Here is a 22,944-nt window from a genome sequence, read left to right on the forward strand (position 1 = left end):
CTTGTAGGTTTAGCTGAACACTGTGAGGTGGACGCACCCCACTAACTTGTAGGTTTAGCTGAACACTGTGAGCAGGACACACCCCACTAACTTGTAGGTTTAGCAGAACACTGTGAGCAGGACGCACTGCACTAACTGTAAATAGTCTAGCTGCCTGACTGTGGTACTAATAGGATGAAAAGAACACCAGTAATTTTCTTTAAAATACTGTAACAAGACAAGCCTGCCTGTCAGTAAGAAGATAACAGGAACGGATCTAGCTGAACACTGTGAGCAGGACGCACTGCACTAAATGTAAATAGTCTAGCTGCCTGACTGTGGTACTAATAGGATCAAAAGAACACCAGTAATTTTCTTCAAAATAATGTAACAAGACAAGCCTGCCTGTCAGTAGGAATATAACAGGAACGGATCTAGCTGAACACTGTGAGCAGGACGCACTGCACTAAATGTAAATAGTCTAGAAGATAACAGGAACGGATCTAGCTAAACTGAATACAGTGTATATATATATATATATATATATATATGCAACACCTGGGATTCATATATATACACAATACACTTTAAGTGCAGCTAACTGACTGACTGTCCTGCCTAATCTAGCTAACTCAAATGAAATGACACTGTCTCTCTCTCTCTCTAAGCACACCGGAACACACTGCACAGGGCCGCCGTGCAGGCGGCCTTATATAGTGTGGGGCGTGTACTAAATCCCCTGAGCCATAATTGGCCAAAGCCTCCTTGGCTTTGGCCAATTATGGCTCTCTGTTAAGGCGGCGCTGTGATTGGCCAAGCATGCGGGTCATAGTGCATGCTTGGCCAATCATCAGCAAGCAATGCACTGCGATGCCGCAGTGAATTATGGGCCGTGACACGCCACACGAATTTGGCGCGAACGGCCCATATCGTTCGCAATTCGGCGAACGATCAAACAGCCGATGTTCGAGTCGAACATGGGTTCGACTCGAACACGAAGCTCATCCCTATCTCCCAACATTCTGCCCATGTGTATAAGGCTTAACGGTCACACAGACAGCAATAAAACCTGTTTGAGCCCAATATCTTTCCATTCCTTCATTTTTTTTCTACTTTAATACAGTAAGCTTTACAAAAGCAGCCAGAAAAACAATGAAGATGATTGCAATGCCAGCCTTAGCCAGATATCGTGTACACACGGGCGGACTTTTCGACTGGACTGGTCCGACCGAACAAATCCGTCGGACAATTCGACCATGTGTGGGCTTCATCGGACCTTCAGTGGACCTTTTCTGTCAAAAATCTGACAGACTTTAGATTTGGAACATGTTTCAAATCTTTCCGACGGACTCGAGTCCGGTCGAAAAATCCGCTCGTTTGTATGCTAGTCCGATGGACGAAAAATGACGCTAGTGCAGCTATTGGCTACTGGCTATCAACTTCTTTATTTTAGTCCGGTCGTACGTCAACACGTACAAATCAGTCGGACTTTGGTGTGATCGTGTGTAGGCAAGTCCGTCCGTCGAAAGTCCATCGGAAAGACCGTCGGACCTTTGATGCTGAAAAGTCCACCCGTGTGTACACGGCATTACATTTGCAGGGATATGATATAAAAATAATATGACTCCATCTCATTGTTTTACAGATATACCTCTTGTATCAGACATCATGGGGGATATGTGGATTCCTCAAATGAAGAATACAACACTATCCTTTCAAATAACAGAATTCAAACTGAAAGAAATTCACATAAAGTTATACCTAAAAAGACGTAATGATAAAGAAATCCATTTCATCCACTCATGGGCATCTGTGGGCCCTCCATCAGGTGAGGACAAGGCTGCTGGACATCGGAGTGGAGATATTATTGAAGAAGATCCTTTGCTGGAAGACACTGTGAATGATACAATGTTACCGGTGGAAATGGAAGTGGAGATGACAGAAACAGAAGATGGAAGCTACAAATGTGATTGCAGAATTTCTCTAACTCCAAACGCAGATACAGATGGCGGTGCCATACTTGTTGTGAAAGTTACTCATGCCACCCTGCCACTGCCACTGTATAGATGTCACATTCTGAATGTAATCAAAGGTGAGGTCTATTTGAAGAAATATAAGAATTGCTAAATAGTGTTGGGCAAATTGTTTGGCCCGAGCATGAGTTTGGGATGAACATCTGAATTATCGAGGCGTTTAACCATTTGTTCAGCCCGACGATCGATCACAATGGACTGCGTCGCAGCACAGTGCATTGAAAGCCCTGATTGGCTGAAGCAATGAAAGCTTTGCCTAATCAGGGCACAGAGCACTGTCAGAGCCATGACTGGACATGGTGACTCTATCCAATCACGGCTCATTGCTCTTAGTCCCACCCCACACTAAAAAAGTATTCTTCCCATAGCGGCCACTTGTAGTGTGATATTGGCGTGGAGAGCGAGTGAGTGTGCTATTCTGATTCTATTGTCAGTATAGAATATCAGTTTAGTGTGAATCTAGCGAAAGTGCAGTGTGAGTGTAGGGTGGCCATTCATTTTTACTTTAGTGTAATTTTATTTGGTCAGGGCAGATTTCCTGCAGTATATTTCAGTGCATTATTGCACATTTACCGCAGTATATTGCAGTGCATTAGTGCATGTTTATCACAGTATATTACATTGCATTAGTACCCGTTTTACTGCAGTATATTATAGTGTATACGTGGAGTGTGTCTGTCATGAATACTCAAAATAAAGTGCCCCAAACAGCTGATTCCATTTATTAAAGTGCATCCACGTACACATTTACACATCTTTATTACATTTTGTTAACCACTTGCCCACCGCTGTCAGCACATAAACGTCGGCAGAATGGCGCAAGTCGGCAAAGTAATGTACCTGTACGTTACTTTGAATTTCCCGCCATGCACGCGCGCCTGCCTCGAGCTCCGTGTCCGTGCCCGTGGGACCCGATCGCCACTGGGATACCCGCGATCATGTCACGGAGCTGAAGAACAGGGAGATGCTGATGCAAACAGCATCTCCCTGTTCTGCCTAGTGACAGGACACTGATAGTCTGCTCCCTGTCATTGGGAGCAGTAACCAGTGTCATGTCACTGCTAGACAATCCCCCAGACATTTATAATCAATGCCCAGGACACACTAAAACTTAGGAAATAAAATGTTTTTTATATAGTTTTTGGGGATATTTATTATAGCAAAAAGTAAAAAATATTGCGTTTTTTTCAAAATTGTCGCTCTTTTTGTGTTTATCGCGCAGAGGTGATCAAATACCACCAAAAGAAAGCTCTATTTGTGGGGAAAAAAAGGACGTCAATTTTGTTTGGGAGCCATGTTGCATGGCCGCGCAATTGTCAGTTAAAGTGACGCAGTGCCAAATCGCAAAAAGTGCTTACGTCAGGAAGGGGGTCAATTCTTCCAGGGCTGAAGTGGTTAAGAACCCCCCATCATGTCTGGGAGGACAGCAAGAAGGGGCAGACATTCCCATGGCACTGTGAGGGAGTCAGCAGCGTATGTGTCCACAGGCAAAGGTGGACAAGGTGGTCAGTCATCAGGCAGGGCATCATTTCCTCTGTTTAGTGATGTTGCCCATGCAATCCAGCCACAGCATGCAGAGGAGGTGGTGGACTGGCTTACTAAACCTTCCTCATCCTCCTCATCCTCCGTCACCCAAGCAGAGACTCATGCACAGTCCCCTGCAGCTGCCAGAGTGGCAAAACCTGCCCCCTTGTTCACAGTTATTCCTGCCATAGCCCCAGTATCAGGCATGGAGGAGTCAGCTGAGTTATTTGAACACAGCATCAGTCACTTGCCTCTTGACGATGCACAACCATTACTGGATTCAGATGTCGGTTCTGAGGTTTAGGAAGGCAGGAACATGAGCCTAAAGAGAGGGAGAACACTTGTACACAAATTGGCAGTCATGTACCCCCAGCCGCAGCGTATTGCCAAGTTGTCTCCAGTGGTAATAAGGATGGAGGAGATGATGGTGAGGTCACTGACTCGACTTGGGTGCCAGATAGAGCAGAGGAGGAAAGCGAGGATGAGGCACAACCCCAACGAGGCAGCCATCATGGAAGAGTAGAGCAGCCACCCTATTCCACCTGATTGTGGAGCTGTTATCTCCCGGCGTGGCAATCACAGCACAATGTGACGTGTACATTTGGGTACTGTTATCCTTCAATGGCACCCCAAATGCAATGCAATTATTCTGCAACTGTTGCGGACAGGATCACATGGCAAATTGAACCACAGAGAATAGCGCACACATACACAACAAAAGGCAACTTTCAAATCTTGCAAGGCTACTTAAAAACACCTGATATTAATACGTTAATATGGGGATTTAGTCACACCATATGACCATACCATGTTTAAGCCCATCACTACGTCAAAGTACCCCATTTTCAGTGGGTCCTACACTATTCATAGAATGAAAGATGAATCCCACTTCTCAAAACCATGGGGCATACTCACTCCTTACATGGGAGAAGTGTTCTAGCTGCAGATTCCTCTGTCTAAGCTGCACTATAAAGGGACACAGGAATTAACATGGCAATGACAGCAAATGGCAACTTTCAATTTCACACAAACTTGCAGCCCGAAAAAAGAGCAGGAGCTCCATTTTGGGTGGCAAGACGCCTATAGGGCAGCGCATTAAAATGAATGGGTTGCCCTATGCAACATGCAGAATTGTCTGAAAATCATGTGGTGATATTGTGAATGCGACCTAAAGTAATTGCTTCTGTAAACTTGAGCAGAACGAGAAATATATGTTCCACAATGATACATTTGATGGCACTCTGTTCACAAAAATCCTTACATTTCAATAGGCTCCAATTCATAAGCTATTAAAGAAGTTGTAAAGGCAGAAGGTACATTCTATGCATTAAGATAAAATACCTTCTGTATGTAGCAGCCCCCTCAGCACCCCCAAATTACTTATCTGAATCCCATCTCTCTCCAGCAATGTCCATGAGTGTCTCCTCCTGATTGGCTGAGACACAGCAGCGATGCCATTGTCTCCTGTGTCTGTCAATTAAAGTCGGCTAGCCAATCAGGGAAAAGGGGGAGTGGGCCGGGTTGGGGCTCCATGTCTGAATGGATACACAGAGCTGTCACTCAGCTCAGGTGCCCTCATAGCAAGCTCCTAGTTGTAGGGCCACTGAACAGGAGGGAGGGGCCAGGAGAGCCGAAGAGGGACCCGAGAAGAGGAGGATCCGGGCTGCTCTGTGCAAATCCAACTGCACAGATGAGGTAAGTATAACATGTTTGTTATTAAAAAAAAAAAACCCCGACTTTACAATCACTTTAGGCAGTGTTTGGTAAATAATTAAGGCAGGTTCAAAACAGTACCTGAAAAGATTGTAACTTTGAGCTACAAAAATGAAGAGGGATGGCTAGGTGCTTGTAAAAACCCCTCGTCCTAAATAAATCATATATAACTTTATTTTGCAAGCATATGGACCCTTCTGTGGTGCATAAAGTAACCAAAACGTTTTTAAAAGATTACAATAACTTTACTGATAGAAAACATAAATAAAATCATATTTTTGAAATGAGGAGAGTAGCTGATTAGTTGCCAACATCCCTGAACTATATATATCATATTTATCGGCGTATAACACGCGCTGGCGTATAACACGCGCCGGTGTATAACATGCACCCCAAGTTTAGGAGGGAATTTTTAAGGAAAAAAACTTTTTAGGAGGGAAGTTTAAGGAAAAAAAACTTACATTAAAATGCTCATCAATGCAGCCTTATCGGTGTCCATCTGCAGCCTTGTCAGTGTCATTGCAGCCTTTTCAGTGTCAGTGCAGCCTTGCCCCAGTGTCCATTGCAGCCTTGTCAGTGCAGCCGTGCCCCCAGTATCCATTGCAGCCTTGCCCCAGTGTCCATTGCAGCCTTGTCAGTGCAGCTTTGCCCCAGTGCAGCCTTGTCCCAGTGGTCATTGCAGCCTTGTCAGTGCAGCTTTGACCCAGTGCAGCCTTGTCAGTGCAGCTTTGCCCCAGTGCAGCATTGTCCCAGTGGTCATTGCAGCCTTGTCAGTGCAGCTTTGCCCCAGTGCAGCCTTGTCAGTGCAGCTTTGCCCCAGTGCAGCCTTGTCAGTGCAGCTTTGCCCCACTGCAGCCTTGTCAGTGCAGCATTGCCCCAGTGCAGCCTTGCCCCACTGGTCAGTGCAGCCTTGTCATTTCAGCCTTGCCCCAGTGTCCATTGCAGTCTTGCCTCAGCAGAGCCTTGCCCCCAGTGTCCATTACAGGCTTGGACAGATTTAAATATGCCGCTGAGATTGCAGGGACTGTAGGGACCAAGTGTACTCGGCTCTTCTCGGCTCTTCTCAGTGCCACTCACAGTCATGCCCAGTCCCGCCCTATGATGGACATAATACAGGTCCAATGGTGGGACTGGGCATGTCTGTGAGCGGTGCAGAGAAGAGCCGAGAACACTCAGCTATGTGTATCTCGGCTCCGCCGAGTCCCTGCAGTCTCGACGCCATGTTTGAATCTACATACGGCTGTGTGTATCTTGGCTCCGCCGAGTCTCTGCAATCTCGGCGGCATGTTTAAATCTACACTCGGCTATGTCGGCTGACTGGGGTCGGACAAATCACAGCAGAGTTATGTGTGAAATGCTATTAGTAAAAATAAGAAAATTCTATTTATTTAGCTCAAATATGGGGCGCTGTAATACGTAGCTAGAGTTTTGTGAGGTAGAGATGCAAGTGCCTACATTTGGGGTGCCTATGCAGTGCCAACAACTTGTAGGTTTCTTCTATTGCATGGTCACTAGGGATGAGCCGAACACCCCCCGGTTCGGTTCGCACCAGAACTTGCGAACAGACCAAAACTTTGCACGAACATTAGAACCCCATTGAAGTCTATGGGACTCAAACGTTTGAAATAAAAAGTGCTCATTTTAAAGGCTAATTTGCATGGTATTGTCCTAAAAAAGGATTTGGGGACCCGGGTCCTGCCCAAGGGGACATGGATCAATGCAAAAAAAGTATTAAAAACGGCCGTTTTTTCGGGAGCAGTGATTTTAATAATGCTTAAAGTCAAACAATAAAAGTGTAATATTCCTTTAAATTTCATACCTGGGGGGGTGTCTATAGTATGCCTTTAAAGGGGTGCATGTTTCCCATGTTTAGAACAGTCTGACAGCAAAATGACATTTCAAAGGAAAAAAGTCATTTAAAACTACTCGTGGCTATTAATGAATTGCCGGTCTGACAATACACAAAAAAGTTCATTGATAAAAATGGCATGGGATTTCCCCACAGGGGAACCCCAAACCAAAATTTAAAAAAAAACTGGCGTGGGGGTCCCCCTCAAAATTCATACCAGACCCTTTAGGTCTGGTATGGATTTTAAGGGGAAACCCACGCCAAAATTTAAAAAAAAATTGGCGTGGGGTCCCCCCAAAAATCCATACCAGACCCTTATCCGAGCATGCAACCTGGCAGGCCGCAGGAAAAGAGGGGGGACGAGAGATCGCCCCCCCTCCTGAACCGTACCAGGCCACATGCCCTCAACATTGGGAGGGTGCTTTGGGGTAGCGGCCCACCAAAGCACCTTGTCCCCATGTTGATGAAGACAAGGGCCTCATCCCCACAACCCTTGGCCGGTGGTTGTGGGGGTCTGCGGGTGGGGGGCTTATCGGAATCTGGAAGCCCCCTTTAACAAGCGGACCCCCAGATCCCGCCCCCCATGTGAAAAGTACAAAAGTACCGCTACCATTTCACAAAAAAACTGTCAAAAATGTTAAAAATGACAAAAGACAGTTTTTGACAATTCTTTTATTTAAAGTCTTCTTTTTTCCATCTTCTATCTTTCTTCTTTCTTCTATCTTCCTTTGGTTTCTTCCTCCATCTTCTTCTTCCTCCGATCCTCTGCTTCTTTCTCCGGTGTTCTCGTCCGGCATCTTTCTCCACGGCATCTTCTTCTCTTCATCTTCTTCTCTTCATCTTCTTCTCTTCATCTTTTTCTCTTCATCTTCTTTTCGGGCCGCTCCACATCCATGGGATGTGTGACGCTTCTCGTCTTCTGACGGTTCTTAAATAACGGAGGGCGGGGCCACCCGGTGACCCCTCCCCCCTCTGACGCACGGGGACTTGACGGGGACTTCCCTGCGGCATTCCCCGTGACGTCAGAGGGGGTCACCTGTTACGTAACGGGTGACCCCGCCCCCCCTGACGTCACGGGGAATGGAGGAAGAAACCAAAAGGAAGATAGAAGAAAGAAGATAGAAGATGGAAAAAAGAAGACTTTAAATAAAGGAATTGTAAAAAACTGTCTCTTGTCATTTTTAACATTTTTGACAGTTTTTTTGTGAAATGGTAGGGGTACTTTTGTACCCCGTTACCATTTCACACAGGGGGAGGCCAGGATCTGGGTGTCCCCTTGTCAAAGGGAGCTTCCAGTTTCCGATAAGTCCTCCGCAACCCCCACAACCACCGGCCAAGGGTTGTGGGGATGAGGCCCTTGTCCTCATCAACATGGGGTCAAGGTGTTTTGGGGGGCCTCTACCCCAAAGCACCCTCCCAATGTTGAGGGCATGTGGCCTGGTACGGTTCAGGAGGGGGGCGCTCTCTTGTCCCCCCTCTTTTCCTGCGGCCTGCCAGGTTGCGTGCTCAGATAAGGGTCTCGTATGGATTTTTGGGGGATCCCACGCCATTTTTTAAAAAAAATTTTGGCGTGAGGTTCCCCTTAAAATCAGGTCTGGTATGAATTTTGAGGGGGGCCCCTACGTCATTTTTTTTTAAATTTTGGTGCGGGGTTCCCCTTAATATCCATACCAGACCTGAAAGGGCCTGGTATGAAATTTAGGGGGACCCCCACGCCAGTTTTTTTTTTAATTTTGGTTCGGGATTTCCCCTGTGGGGAAATCCCATGCAGTTTTTATCAATGAACTTTTATGTGTATTGTCGGACCGGCAATTCATTAATAGCCGCGAGTAATTTTAAATTACTTTTTTTTTCCTTTGAAATGTCATTTTGCTGTCAGACTGTTCTAAACACGGGAAACATGCGCCCCTTTACAGGCATACTATAGACACCCCCCAGGTACGAAATTTAAAGGAATATTACACTTTTATTGTTTCACTTTAAGCATTATTAAAATCACTGCTCCCGAAAAAACACCCGTTTTTAAAACTTTTTTTTGCTTTGATACATGTCCCCTGGGGCAGGACCCAGGTCCTCAAACACTTTTTAAGACAATACCATGAATATAAGCCTTTAAAATTAGCACTTTTGATTTCTCCCATAGACCTTTAAAGGGTGTTCCGCAGCTTTCAAATTTGCCGCTAACACCCCAAATTGTTCGCTGTTCGGTGAACTGACGAACAGCCGATGTTCGAGTCGAACTCGAAGCTCATCCCTAACGGACACCAAGGGTCAGGAAGTATCAGTTTAAGTGGCCTTAGTATTATACTACACTGTCTGCGAACAAAGAAGATACTGTATATACCTGTACGTTTGGACAATTTATTAAGACAAATCTGCTGTGTCCTAAGTGATCAGAGTAGATAGGCAGGAGGATCAATGGAAGAGGATTTGCCCCAGAGCCAAGCCTCAAATGTCTGCAACAAGATAAAGTAATGTGGAGTAAAGAAGTTAGTGTCTGGTGACTTACGGTTAAGGTTGGCTGTTAGTAGCATAGGCACAGCAAACAAGGCACTTACCTAGGGTCTGAAGATCGATCCATGTGAATGGACAGCACAGCAGTATGTGCTGTCCACATAAGCCTGAAAATCAGGGAGAGGCTGAATTATAACAGGAGGATGGGGCGGGGGGGACCAGTAACAGGCCAGATTGGCCGTCGCGGCAACAAGCACCAAACTCTGGCGCCGTGCGTAAACCGACCTGCCTGGCAGAGTGGTGCGCCACGAGACCCCACTCCACAGCGGGATGACACCACGCTCCACATGGCCACCAGTGTTCTGTCAAAACAACCAATTCATCAAGACCTCCAATCACGTCACTCACCGTTTCTGTAAACCATCAGTAATTGGAGCTTTCGGTGAATTGCTGTATTGACACAACATTGGCAACAGTATACAGTCCGGTACACAAAGAGTTTGCTGTTTTGTCAGCACAGCGGCAAACGAGGACAAACTGGTCTTGCTGAGGATGGGCAGGAAACGGCCTGAGTGCACCAGGTTGAAAACCAAATGCCCCCCAGTGGACGGATGGAGGAATTGCAGCTGTGATGTTATCTTTTTTTTTTTTCCATAAAAGTTTTTATTGTGAACAAAGTGATGTTACACAGTTTTTACATACAATAGGTATATAGACAACATAAACCTTATTAACATGACTTATCTCACTGAAGCATAGCGAGTCAGATATATGTTTAACAGCAAATTAAACAGAAATATAAAGGAGTAAAACAGCCTCGAACTTGAGGTTTACCTCATCATCTGAGATCAGGAACCGTTTAATACAGGAATGTCACTTTGATTATGGTTTCAAAATTAAGGGGCTAGTTAGAGAAGTGGTAGTATATATTTAGATATAAGTCCGTTTGTTTATTCCTGAGCACGTGTGGAAGTATTGGGCTTGTAAGGTGGGGTATGTCTGTATGGGGAGTTAGTCTCGTCAGTTTTTAAGATGTGAGGAGTAAATGGCAAATTATACACATAAGTTAGGGTAGTCATGGGGATAGATAAATGGTTAACGTCGTCTGATCAGTTGGGGTAGGGATGTAGAAAGGGGAAAAGACATAGAAATGAGTGGGATTAAGGATAAAGTGAAAGACAAACATGGGGAAGGGAAAGAGGGAACTGGGGCATCCCCTCCCCAGTCTCCACCGAGCTTCAAGGGTATGAAGGTTTTCGTGGGAAGATCCCTGTCTGAAGGGGATTCCCCCCGGGATCCGCATTAGGGCGGGAATGGGCGAATCAGTGAGTTTTGTTGAGAAAGTATGTTACTCAAAGGAGTTATTTGGCTTATTTCAGTCAGTCATTGTAGGAGGATTCGGGACGGTTTGGCCTCATGATGGAAGTATATCTCTCTGTGGTGCAGAAGTGGGTCCAACAGGCCCACGTTCGGGAGTATTTTGATGGCGAATCTTTTGCAATGTGGATTAGTTCCTCCATTTCAGCCACTTTGCCCACACGAGAGAACCATTCAGACAAAGTTGGGGTACAGGGGGATCTCCAGTGGGCTGAGATGCATAATTTGGCTGCGTTGATCATATGTACCCCCAGAGATTTTCTGTATGTGTGGGCTGAAGTGGAGGAATGGTGGAGAATGAGCCTAGCTGGAGTATAGTCTAGAGGGTATGTGGTTACTTGGGAGGTAATGTCATGAACCTGTTTCCAGAAAGTCTGGAGAAGAGGGCAGGACCACCAGATGTGTAAAAATGTACCTATTTCATTGGAGCATCTCCAACATTTGTTTGACGTCTCAGGATTAAATTTGTTTAGTAATTCAGGTGTACGGTACCATCGGGATAGGGTTTTGTAGTTATTCTCTTGTATCGTGACATTGAGGGAGCCTTTGTGTGCTATTGTGAAAATTCCTTCCCAGTTCACTTCCGTTGGGTCTATTTGAAGTTCCCTTTCCCAAACCTGGCAAGCTTTGGTTTCTTTAGGGGAAGTCAAGGCATAAAGCATAGAGTGGGTGTTTGCAATCAGGTGTTGTTGCGGTGTGGTTTGGGAGCATAAGTTTTCAAATGGGGTTAACTCTCTGGATAGGGATGTGTTTCGGTTCGTTGTTGTGAGAAAATGACGAAGTAATTCCATAGCAGGAGGGGTTTGCCCCCTGCATTTGTTGGAAATGAAGTACGGTTTAGAAATTTGCCATCCTTAAAGAAGTGTTGGGCTGACATGTCTTTGTGTGGCCAAGTATCTTTGAGGAAAATGTTGGACATCCCCTAAACAAAGGCTGGGTTAAGTCGGATAGGTGTAAGGGGCCCTGGGTTAGAGGAAATTTTGAATTTCTTACATATCTCCCTAAAGCTCCTGAGGGTGGGTTCTATTAGGGGATGTTCTTTTAAGGTTCTGAGAATATGGCACTGGAGAATCCAGGGGGTGTTTCTAATGGACAAGTGGGAATAACAGCCTTCTAGTCTCACCCAATCTTTAACCCCCTCGTGTACTGACCAATCTACAATTCGTCCCAGATGGCAAGCTCTGGAGTAGTTTTGCAAGTCTGGTAGACCAATACCCCCTTTAGTTTTGGGTTTCGAGAGTTGGGCGAAGCTTATCCTTGGGCGCTTGTGTTTCCAAAGAAACTTCAGGGATTGTTGTTTAATTGTTTGAAAGAAAGCTGCAGGGAGTTTGATGGGGATTGTTTGTAGCAGATATAGGATATGAGGGAGCACATTCATCTTCAGGATGGCCGCACGGCCGAACCATGAGAAATGGGGTTTATCCCATCTGCGTAGGTCATCTGAGATTGTGCGAATCAACAGGGTGAAGTTTTTAGTGTATAGGTCCGATAGGTGTGTGGTCAATTGGATTCCCAAATATGTGATGGCGTTCTGTTTCCATACAAAGGGAAAATTATTTTGGCATTGGGAGACTAGATCTTTCGGGAGAGATATGTTGAGGGCATGGGATTTTGAGAAGTTAATCTTTAGGTTGGATATTTGACGAAATAGGTCAAAATCTCTGAGCAGGTTTGGGATCGAGGTAAGTGGATCACTTAAAAATAGCAGGATGTCATTGGCGAAGGCCGCTATTTTATACGTATGTCCTGCAATGGGTATGCCTTTAATATTCTCGTTCGATCGTAGGCAACGTAGTAGGGGTTCTAGGGTTAAAATAAAAAGGATAGGGGACAGTGGGCACCCTTGCCTCGTTCCATTCCGGATGGAGAAGGCGTCTGACAGGTGGCCATTGACTTTGACTTTTGCTGTTGTTGTGGTGTATAGGGACATAATTAGGTTGAACATTCGGTTCTGTAGACCTAAGTGGCGTAAAACCGCCCCCAGGTAGTCCCAAGCCAGCCTGTCAAACGCCTTCTCTGCATCCAGGGATAGAAAGAAGCCTCTTTGTTTTTGGGAGGTTAGCCAATGGTTTAAGTTAATTGCCTTAATGGTGTTGTCCCTGGCCTCTCTGCCAGGAACAAATCCAACCTGGTCTTTCCCTATTATTGCGGGAAGGAGGGGAAGGAGCCGGTTTGCTAAAATTTTGGCAAATAATTTAAGATCTACATTGAGTAGGGAGATTGGTCTGTAACTGGTGACTGATGTGGTGTCCTTCCCCTCCTTCGGGATGACCGTGATATGCGCTTCTAGTAATCTGTGAAAGGGTAATGTTGTTGAGGTTAGGGAGTTGAATGTCTTCAGAAACGGGGCTGAGAGTATATCTACAAAAGTCTTATAATAAGGTGCTGAAAAGCTGTCTGGGCCAGGGCTTTTGCCCGTTTTTAGTTGTTTAATCGCTCTCTTGAGTTCCTCCTCGGATATGGGGTTGTCCAAGTCACGGGCATCTTCCCGGGGTATGGGTTTGGGGCTGAACTCTTTGAGGAAATCTGTAATAAGGGCTTTTCTAGAGGTTTGGCCTACAGTTGCTTCGGATTGCTGTGGTATATTATAAAGTTCTGTGTAGTAGCGTTCAAATTGAGATGCTATGTCTGCTGAATTTGAGCTTGAGTTGCCTAAAGGATCTTTTATGGTGTGGATATTAGTGCTAGCTTTCTTAGTTTGGATAGCTCTGGCTAGTAGTCTCCCGCACTTGTTTCCCTGCTCATAAAATAGCTTTTGATTTAGCATAAATTTGCATCTGGTTTTGCGGTTGAGGACTTCCAGAAGAAGTTTCCTAGTTTGTGTGAGTTCTAGGTATGTGTCTTGTGTCTGCGACTTCTTGTAAAGTAGTTCTAGTCTCTTTATTTTGTTAGTTAGTTCCCGTATAGTTGTTTGTTGTGCTTTTTCCCGATTGGCCTTAAGTGTGAGAAATTCCCCTTGGATGACACACTTGTGTGCCTCCCAAAGGGTGAGAGGTGCTGTTTCGGAGTTGTCATTTTCCCTGAAGTAGTTGCCTAGGCTAGTGCGGATGTGATTGGTGTCAATTTCTGAAGTGAGGAGAGATGGGTCTAGACGCCATATCTTCGTGACCAAGTTTCTTTCTGGGAAGGTAAGGGAGAGGGTAATCGGATGATGATCTGAGAGGAGTAGGGGTTCAATGGTGGCAGATTTTAAGAAGGGAAGATCTTTTTGGGAGAGAAAGAGGTAGTTTAGCCTGGAGTACCTGTTGTGAGGTGCGGAGAAGAAAGAGTAATCTTTCCCATTCGGGTGTAAGGTACGCCATGTGTCGTGTAGAAGGAGTTCCTGTATTTGTATCTTAATTTGTCTCAGTGCTCTGTAAGGTAGGGTGGAGGACCCCGATGAGGAATCTAGGATGGGCTGAAGTGTCACATTAAAATCGCCCCCAAGGATTGTAATCCCCGATTGAAAGCCTGCGAGGGTGGTTGCGATAGAGCGGAAGAAACTGACCTGGGCAGCATTGGGGCTGTAAATATTTGCTAAAGTGACCGTCCGATTATGGATGACTCCCTTTAGAAATAAATAGCGGCGCTCTGGATCTACTAGGGAATCTGTCAGATGCCAAGGAAGGTTTTTAGAGAGCAAGATCGAGACCCCCTTCATTTTGGCTAGAGAGTTAGTGGCATGGAAGGAAGTAGGGTACATACGGCTTGCTAGTTTAGGGGTATTGTTCGTGCAGAAGTGAGTTTCTTGCAGAAACACCACATCTGCTTTCAATTTACTCATCATGCTGAGGATTTGACTACGCTTCTCAGGGATATTTAGCCCTTTAACATTTTGAGAGACCACTTTGAGAGTGTTGTGTTGTGGATTAGAATGTAGGGGAGCCATGGTATTTGGGTAGTACCTGGTTGGTGTATTAGTCACAAGGTGGGGTTGCAGTTTACAAATGTGACCAATGTGGGTGGGTGGAATCTGTGGAGAATTATACGCCCTTAAAAGGCTTTTAATCGTTACAGTGGGGAATGCTACGGTGGAGACTAGGGGGGGTGAAACCCAGATATAGAAAGGGGGGAGGGGAGAGGGGGGGAGAGAGGGTATGGGAAGGGGGGGGTTGAGAGAAAGAAGGGAGGAGGTTAGTCAAGTGGGGTTTTTTAGCGAGGAGTAAGATGTACTGACCGGAGGTAAAAGTACTCCTGCTACCTTATCCTGTTAAGGGTTGAAACGTCCGGTGTGGGTCAACTAGGATAGTCACTGTCCTGTTGTGTGGAGGAGTGTAAAGTGTCCGGAGGAAGGTTCGTGAGATGTCCTGTCCGTGGGAGGTCGTCATAGGTCTATTCAACTTGTATGGAGGGAGCCTGCTTTCATAGCAAAGGGAAAAGACGTGGTGAAAGATCTCAGATTGATGTTGTGGTATCATTAACAGTCAACATTATAGACAATTGAAACATTAAACTTTAGACTATGTAGCGAGAGAGTATCTCGCTATGCTAGTAAACTCGGGGAGGTCGCCACCCTGACAGCAAGTATAAAGGCACAGGAAGAGTTGTTATACTAAACCATCTATAAACATATCTTAATAATAATAATGATACTAATAACAGTAATAATATTAATAATGAGTCGGACTTAGTGCAAATTATGATCTCGTGCTTGGTAATAGGGATTTACGGGAGCGTGAGGTAGCACAGCTTCAAGAAAGCTAGCTCGCTATAATTTAGAGGGGTAATTGGGCTATGGGGGGGGGAAATGAGTATGGATTCATTGATGTTTAGGTGTATGAATTGGCCTAAATATGGTCCAATCAGTGGGTTAAGACAGAACTTCACCTCAAGCGGTTGCGCTTCCCAAGAATGGTCCATAGCTGTTCATGGTAATAATCATCAATGAGTTATGTATATAGTGGCTTTTTATGGGTATTCAGTTGTCAGTACAAAACTCAGCGGTTTTAGCCCTAGAGTTGCTAGTTCAATACAACCTGTCCACCATTAGGAAGCTTGTCCCACATGGAAGTCTCTGGTATGTGTACAGCGAGTAGGGGTGTGCTGTTTAAGGAGAGAGGCATTTTCCATGCGGGAAGAGCCCCCCTTCTTCCCGATACACATAGCAAGTAATTTAGCATAAGTATATTCAAAAAACATGAAGTATAAGTAAGGAAAAAAGAAAAAGAAAAAAGCCGAAAAGAAAGAACTCTATATGTAAATCAGAGCACGGTGGAGTACCGTAAGTTAAGCATCTAGCTTGTACTTGTCTCGGGTGCTCAGTCCATCTCGTTGGTGTATCATCTTTGGTCTGGAGAAGGTGCCTGGTTGTGTGGGGGGGGTAGGGAGGGTAGGGAAGGGGAGGGAAGGGGGGGAGAGGAAAGGAAATGGAGAAAGGAGACCCAAGTGGTGCTATTAACTGCAGCGGAGGACTTCATGTGGATGATGGGGATCTATCCCAGGCTGTCAATCATAGCCTTAATAAAGGCTGACGGTTGAGTAAGGGTATTGGTGGGTCGCATGGTAGCCAGTTATTCGATCAGTTAATGTTCCACTGGTGATGTATTCGGCTTAAGTTCTGCTTCTTAGAGGTGTACTTTGGGTTCTGTTGGGGTCTGTGGAAGAGGGTTATCTCTCTGGGGAGGATGTCTTGTTGTTGAGTTGGTATGGAAAGAGAAAGCATGGGATCTTCAGGGGTTTCTGTACTTGTAGAAATGCAGTATTGTCTATCTGTATATGGTGGGGCCAGTCCGAGTCGAGTTTTAAATATTCCATTGCCGGATGGATTTCAGGCGCCGGTCATTTTGTTGTCCTGTCCTGGTTCTATGGCGCTGGGGCTTGGGTTGGGGTGGCGATCTAAGAAAGACGGCAACTCTGAACATGAGTTGTGTTGTTCTCAAGTATTTGGATGGGAGTCATTAAGACTGATCTGGCCTGGCCCGCCTGTGGGCCGGGGATGCTGTTGGGCTTTGTCGATCTCTATCCAGCTGATCCCTTTGAGGAAGTGGTCTTGGAGAGGATGATCTGTGCCTTCTAATGTGGAATTCATCTCTTACTGGGATAGCTTGCATGGAGTTGGTTCTTTGGAGCTGGGGGGTACGAAAAGCTCTATACCAGTCCGGGAGTTCGATGAATGGTATCTGTAGTGTATTGCAGAACCCCCTGAGATCTTCCGGGACTTTCAGATTGGCAGTGCGTCCAGCATTTGATGCAGATAGGCAAAAGGAAAATTTCCAGCGATATTGGATCCCCTTATGGCGTAATAGGTCAAGCAGCGGGCGCAGGTCTCTTCTGTTTTGCAGGGTTATGGGGGACAGATCTTGAAAAATCTTGATTTCTGCTCCCTGGTACAGCAAGCTGCGGCGTTCCCTAGCTCTTCTCAGGATGTCTTCCTTCAATCTGAAATTTATTAGGCAGCATATCACATCCCTGGGAGGGTCTGAGTCTCTGCCTCTAGGTTTAAGAGCTCTGTGTAGATGCTCATATTCAATGGGGGTCTCAGGGGGTCTACCCAGCAAATCATTGAAGATCTGGATCGTGGCCTGTGTAATGTGGTTCTGCTCAAGGGATTCAGGCATACCTCTTACCCGTATATTATGGCGGCGTCCGCAGTTGTCCAGATCTTCCATGCGTCTGTGTAAGTCTCTAAGCTGGCTATTGTACATCTGAGATGAGTGCTGTAGCTGTTGTAAGGTGGCATCATGGCGGGTTGTGGTTGTTTCTAGGTCATCAATCCACATATGCATCGATTGGATATCTCTCCTGAGATCTGTAAAAGCAGCAGCAAAAGAATCTTTTATGTCTGCTGCTACCGATCTGAGATCACTCATGTTAAGTGGTCGGGCAGCAGATGGGCTCTCCGTGCGCTGAGAGCTTCTCCTGGCAGGGCTGAGGCTGGAGGAGCGTGTTCCGGAGTAGGCCGGAGTTGAAGCCGGGGCCTCGCGTGATCGTGGCCGGAATATTTCCGGAATATTGTGCCCGGAGAGCGAGTCCGTGCCTCTGGGGGATTGGGACCGGGACCGGGACTGTGATGTTTTGTCCTTCGGTTTCCCCATGTTAGCTGCAATTAAGGGCTCCTGTAGTCAGCTTGCAGGACCTCCGTGGGACAGAGTGAGAAGTTCAGGCAGCCATTCCCATTCGGCACCAAGCCACGCCCCTCCGTGATGTTATCTTAATGCAATCAGAATTTATAAAGCATCATAAGGTCAGTCAATACAACGCATTTTCTGTAGATGAACACTTTAAACGCAGAGACCCAATTGAAAAGAGAAAAAAGAAAAAGGAAATGGTAAATGAATAAAAAGAGACAGATGCTGTGAAATGTAGAAATGATAATGCAATGAACGTAAAATAAAAATAAAAAATATAATATAAAACAAAGAGGAGAAAAAGATTAACCACTTCCTAACCGCTAGCCAAAAGACAGCTAAAGCATGGCTCTGTTGTTCCCGGAAGGGCATCAATGGACATCCTCCTGGAACCACACCCCTGGGGTGCGCATCCAGTGCCCTCTGAGATTGCCGTGTCCTTCAGACACAGCTGATCACAGATCAAGGTAAAGGGCCAATCGTAGCACCCTTTACCATGTGATCATCTGCGCCCAATCACAGCTGATCACAGTGTAAACAGAATTGCCAGTAATCGGCCTTCATTTTCCCACGCACTGTCACAACGTGGTAACCGCCAATCCCGACAGGGGACATACACACAGATAATCAGGACACTGGTCATCATCAGTGCCCTGATTATCAGTGCAGCCTCAGTGCCAATCTGTGCCATCAATTCTGCCCATCAGTGCTGTCTATTAGTGCTGCATGTAAGTACAGCCTCATCGGTACCCATGAATGAATGAGAAAAAATACTTATTTGCAAAATTGTATAACAGAAACTAAGAAATTGTTTTTTTTTTCAAAAATGTTACATCATTTTTCATTTGTTTAGCAAAACATAAAAAAAACTGTGATGATCAAATGCCATCAAAAGAAAGCTCCATCTCTCTAAAAAAATTGATAAAAATTTCATATCCATACAGTGTTGCATGACCGCGCAATTGTCATTCAAAGTGTGACAGCGCTGAAAGCTGAAAGTTGGCCTGGGCAGGAAGGGGGTACAAGTGCCTGGTAAGCAAATGGTTAAAAAGCCTTCCTGTACAACTTAACCAGGACATGGTTGTGCAATTGCCTCAAATAACAGTCATCTTGGAATCCAGAGTACAAAATATAAATCAAAAAATTACATTTTTATTGGCTCTGTAACCAGTTTTTACATCAACCGTAGGATATCAAAGGGAATTATTGATACTCTCGGTGCATTTAGTGGACAATTAACTTTTGCTTGCTGTGATGAAATAATTACCACGATTGGAGATGCAGCATGTCAGATTGACACCCCACACTCGCGATCTGCATGTTATCCTGATGGACGTCATATGATGCCCAGTCAGGATAACAGAACCACTTCCCGGCCATCAATCTGCTATAGGCCGGGCGGGAAGTGATTAAATAAAGGACTTGTCAAAAAGTTGCCTTGCATTTTATTTATTTTTGAAATGGGTAGGGGTACAATGTTCCCCATACCTACATGGGGGGGAGCTGGGATCTGAGGACCACCTTGTTAAAAGGGGGCTTCCAGATTCCGATAAGACCTCAGACCACAGACCCCTACAACCACAACCAAGGGTTGTGGGGAAGAGGCCCTTGTCCCAACATGGGAACAAGGTGCTTTGAGCTGGGGTAGGGGGCTGAGCCTTCCCTGCCCCAAAGCACCCAACCCCCCATGTTGAGGGCATGTGGCCTGGTATTGTCCAGGGGGAGCGTTCGCTCGTCCCCACCCTTTCCTGGCCTGTCAGGCTGCATGCTTGTGTAAGGGTCAGGTATGTATTTTAGGGGCCTCGCACGCCATTTAAAAAATATATATTTTTTTTATTTTTTATATATTGCTGCCTGGCAATTGCAACCGCGAGTCAATGTGAATGTGATTTGACTTTTTTTTTTTAGAAATGTCAGGTTTGCTGCAGCATGTTCCATATATGCTACAGATGCACCACTTTACAGGCAGACTAAGGGGACCCCCAGGCACTATATTTAAAGGAATTTATCATTTTTATTGTTGCACTTTAAGGATCATTAAAATCACTGCTCCTTTATCATTTAAAAAATTAAGATATTTTTTTTTTATGGCCAATAACCTGCATATAAGCCTTCAAAATGGGGACTTTTGATTTATCATGTTCGACTCCCATAGACTTCAATGGAGTTTGCGGCTCGAGCCGAACTTTTCCCCTGTTCGGGAGTTCTGGTGCGAAGTGAACAGGGGGGTGTTTGGTCCTAAGGGTGTGGCAGGTTCTGCCACCTGCTGCATCCTTAGCAACCAATGACAGCAAGCAAGCTGTCATGTATAGTAGAGGTAGAAATACATCTACTATGCACACAACATTCGGCTCCTACTGAATTAGTAAAAATTCTGGCATTTGAATAAATGCCCAAACTGGCATAGTTTGTTTTTAAAGTTGTATTTGGACTGAACATTAAGCTCATCCTTACCTATGGGTAATTGTTTGCTGGTTAAAGGACCTTGTATGAATTATGGGGAAAACTATGTGCATTTTTTTTTTAAACTATTCCTAGCCATTCTCTTTACATGACCGAGAATTACTGGGCAGTAAATGAAAGGGTCAGATGATATCACTGGTTACTAAGGACGTGGCAGGTGCTGGTTCCTTGACAACAAGGAAGCTGTCATCTATCACAGCGGTAGTAATACCGCAACTATACATGGTGTTCAGCTCCTGCCAAAAAAGTAAAAGGTATTTGCAATCTATTTGTAACCTGTTTTAGAGTATATACAAGGTACTTTCAGAACTAATATATTTTTACATTTTCAGGTGATACACCCAGTTTATGGAGAAGATGGAGAATATGGAGAAGATGGAGACAGAGCATGCATTTTAAGGATAGAATCAAAATGGCAAATTCCATGGCGGAATCCTGAACATGTCGTTGACTGTAGATAGTGAAATGAAAATTGCCTATTGTTTGCTTTTTATGGCTTGGCTTAATAACCACTTGTACAAAAGACATGTGTAGTATGTCCTATGCCCTCTTACAAGTGACAACATTTCCCAGCTGTCAAAATGACATCCAGGAGTTGCTGTATAGATAGAGCAGCTGTAAATGCTGCCTCTGTCAAAAAATAGAATACAGCATTTACAAATCCTGTTCAGACAGAACAGAGAGAGATAGAGAGATACAAAGCACTATTGCTACTTAATTTGATATGTTTTATTCATCTATATTATACAGTATGTCAAAGGGATGAGCTTCATTCAGCATATATTGTCAATAAAAGCAACCGGACATGTAAAAGAAAAGTTGTTTTTTTTTCTTAAATAGTATGTTTTCTATTCAACCCCTAGTTAACCATTAGTTTATTATAATCAGCCCTAATTAACTCTTTCTTCCCCTTCTACCTTTAACTGTTATTTTCTTGCTGATTTGGTTTTTGTTTGTCTATTTCCATGTTTCTAACCAATGATGTGTTTTGGTTATTTGTGTTGCTCATAATTTTTTAGTATTGCATGCAAAATATGTGTAATAAGTGTAAAATTGGTAAAAAAAAAACAAAAAAAAAATCGGAATCATAATTCTAGTGTTATTTTAATGGGATGAATTATAGATAAAAATTGTATACTTTTTATCAACAGTAATGCCGCGTACACACGGCCAGACTTCCTGACAGAAAAAGTCCGATGGGAGCTTTCGGTCGGACATTCCGACCGTGTGTATGCCCCATCGGACTCTGTTGGTATTTCCGACGGACTCAGATATAGAACATGTTCTAAATCTTTCCGTCGGAAATGCCGACGGAGTTTAGCCGGTTGGCAAGTCCGGCCGTGTGTATGCGGCATTACACTTTTTTGATTTCAAAATTGGCATTGATCAAACATGAGACGTTTTTGAAGTTTTACCACTTTTTTGTCTATAGATTGTGTCAAAAATAAAAACATATTTGCAAGACAATATCACATTATTTGTCCTTTATAATGTGAAGTTAAGTAATGACCAAGTGCTTGGTGAATAAACAAGCCCATAGCAGAAATGTACGAATTGTTGTGGTCCTTGGGGGGGTGTACAAGGTATGAGAAATTAATTGGATGAGGACAGGATCGAGTCAAATGCAAACATAATTCATATAAATAGGAACTTGGAAATGAAAAAAAAAAGTATTCCTAAAGGAAAGAATTAGGTTTTTACAAATGTTTAGAATGTGGCGATCAAGGAAGACCTAGAAGTTTTGTAGCACATCTACAAGGGAGCATTTCAAACAATAAAGAGGTTGGAAATCTAACAGTAAAAAATAAAAATGGATATGTTCACTGTTCAAAAAAAAAAATTAGACCTGACCTAAAGTGTTCAAATACATCCAAGGCTAGTTTAAAGATTTGGCAGAATGACTCTTTCTCCCAATAATTTTACAGAGGACAAGACAGCATCAGGAGTTTGTCATATTATGTTTTTCTAGTAGTTTTCATTGATCATGTTCTAGCTTTAACAGTCCCCAGCCCCAACATACTCATTATTCAGACATCAAATGGCTCCATCAGTTTGTTTCTTCATTAATGGACTTCATCAGGAATGATCACCAGTGAGCACATGCAGATCTGCGTATGACTCGTATTTTTAATAGAGCACAAGTGCAGTAAGGTCACCATACACCTAGTCCATTGATGATTCCTCCAGCCTCATAGCTGAAGGTCTGTAGTGAGATACTCCACTTATCGGGGTCATATTGCTTTGCAGGCTCCAATGCAAAAAAAAAGTGTATGAAACCAATATTTGTGCATTCAAGGTGGACTTAGGCTCCATTCACACTTGTGCGACTTGTCATGCAACTTTAGACAGAAAAAAAAAACACTCACAAGGAGTGTGGATCCTCTAATGGGACTTTGTATTGGGTCACTAACAACTTAGTATAATAGAGAAGGGGAGGAGATTGGACAAGGGCTACTTCAAAAATGCCCTCAATCACCAAAAAGGATTAGGACTATCACGGTACCCA

At 44.4% G+C, this 22,944-nt stretch overlaps 1 protein-coding gene across 1 annotated transcript in view; it reads left to right on the forward strand.

The window, feature by feature from the left end:
* LOC141112935 (uncharacterized) overlaps positions 1–22,665 on the forward strand; it is a 40,697-nt gene extending 18,032 nt beyond the window's left edge. The window contains exons 3-4 of the mRNA XM_073606037.1: positions 1,625–2,071; positions 20,771–22,665. Of these exons, the coding sequence (XP_073462138.1) occupies positions 1,625–2,071; positions 20,771–20,877 (554 nt within the window). The 3' untranslated portion in view covers positions 20,878–22,665. The remainder of the gene's footprint in view (positions 1–1,624; positions 2,072–20,770) is intronic.
* The last annotated feature ends 279 nt before the right edge of the window (positions 22,666–22,944 follow it).

This window comes from Aquarana catesbeiana, linkage group LG11 (assembly GCF_042186555.1).
Source record: "Aquarana catesbeiana isolate 2022-GZ linkage group LG11, ASM4218655v1, whole genome shotgun sequence".
NCBI classification, from domain to species: domain Eukaryota; kingdom Metazoa; phylum Chordata; class Amphibia; order Anura; family Ranidae; genus Aquarana; species Aquarana catesbeiana.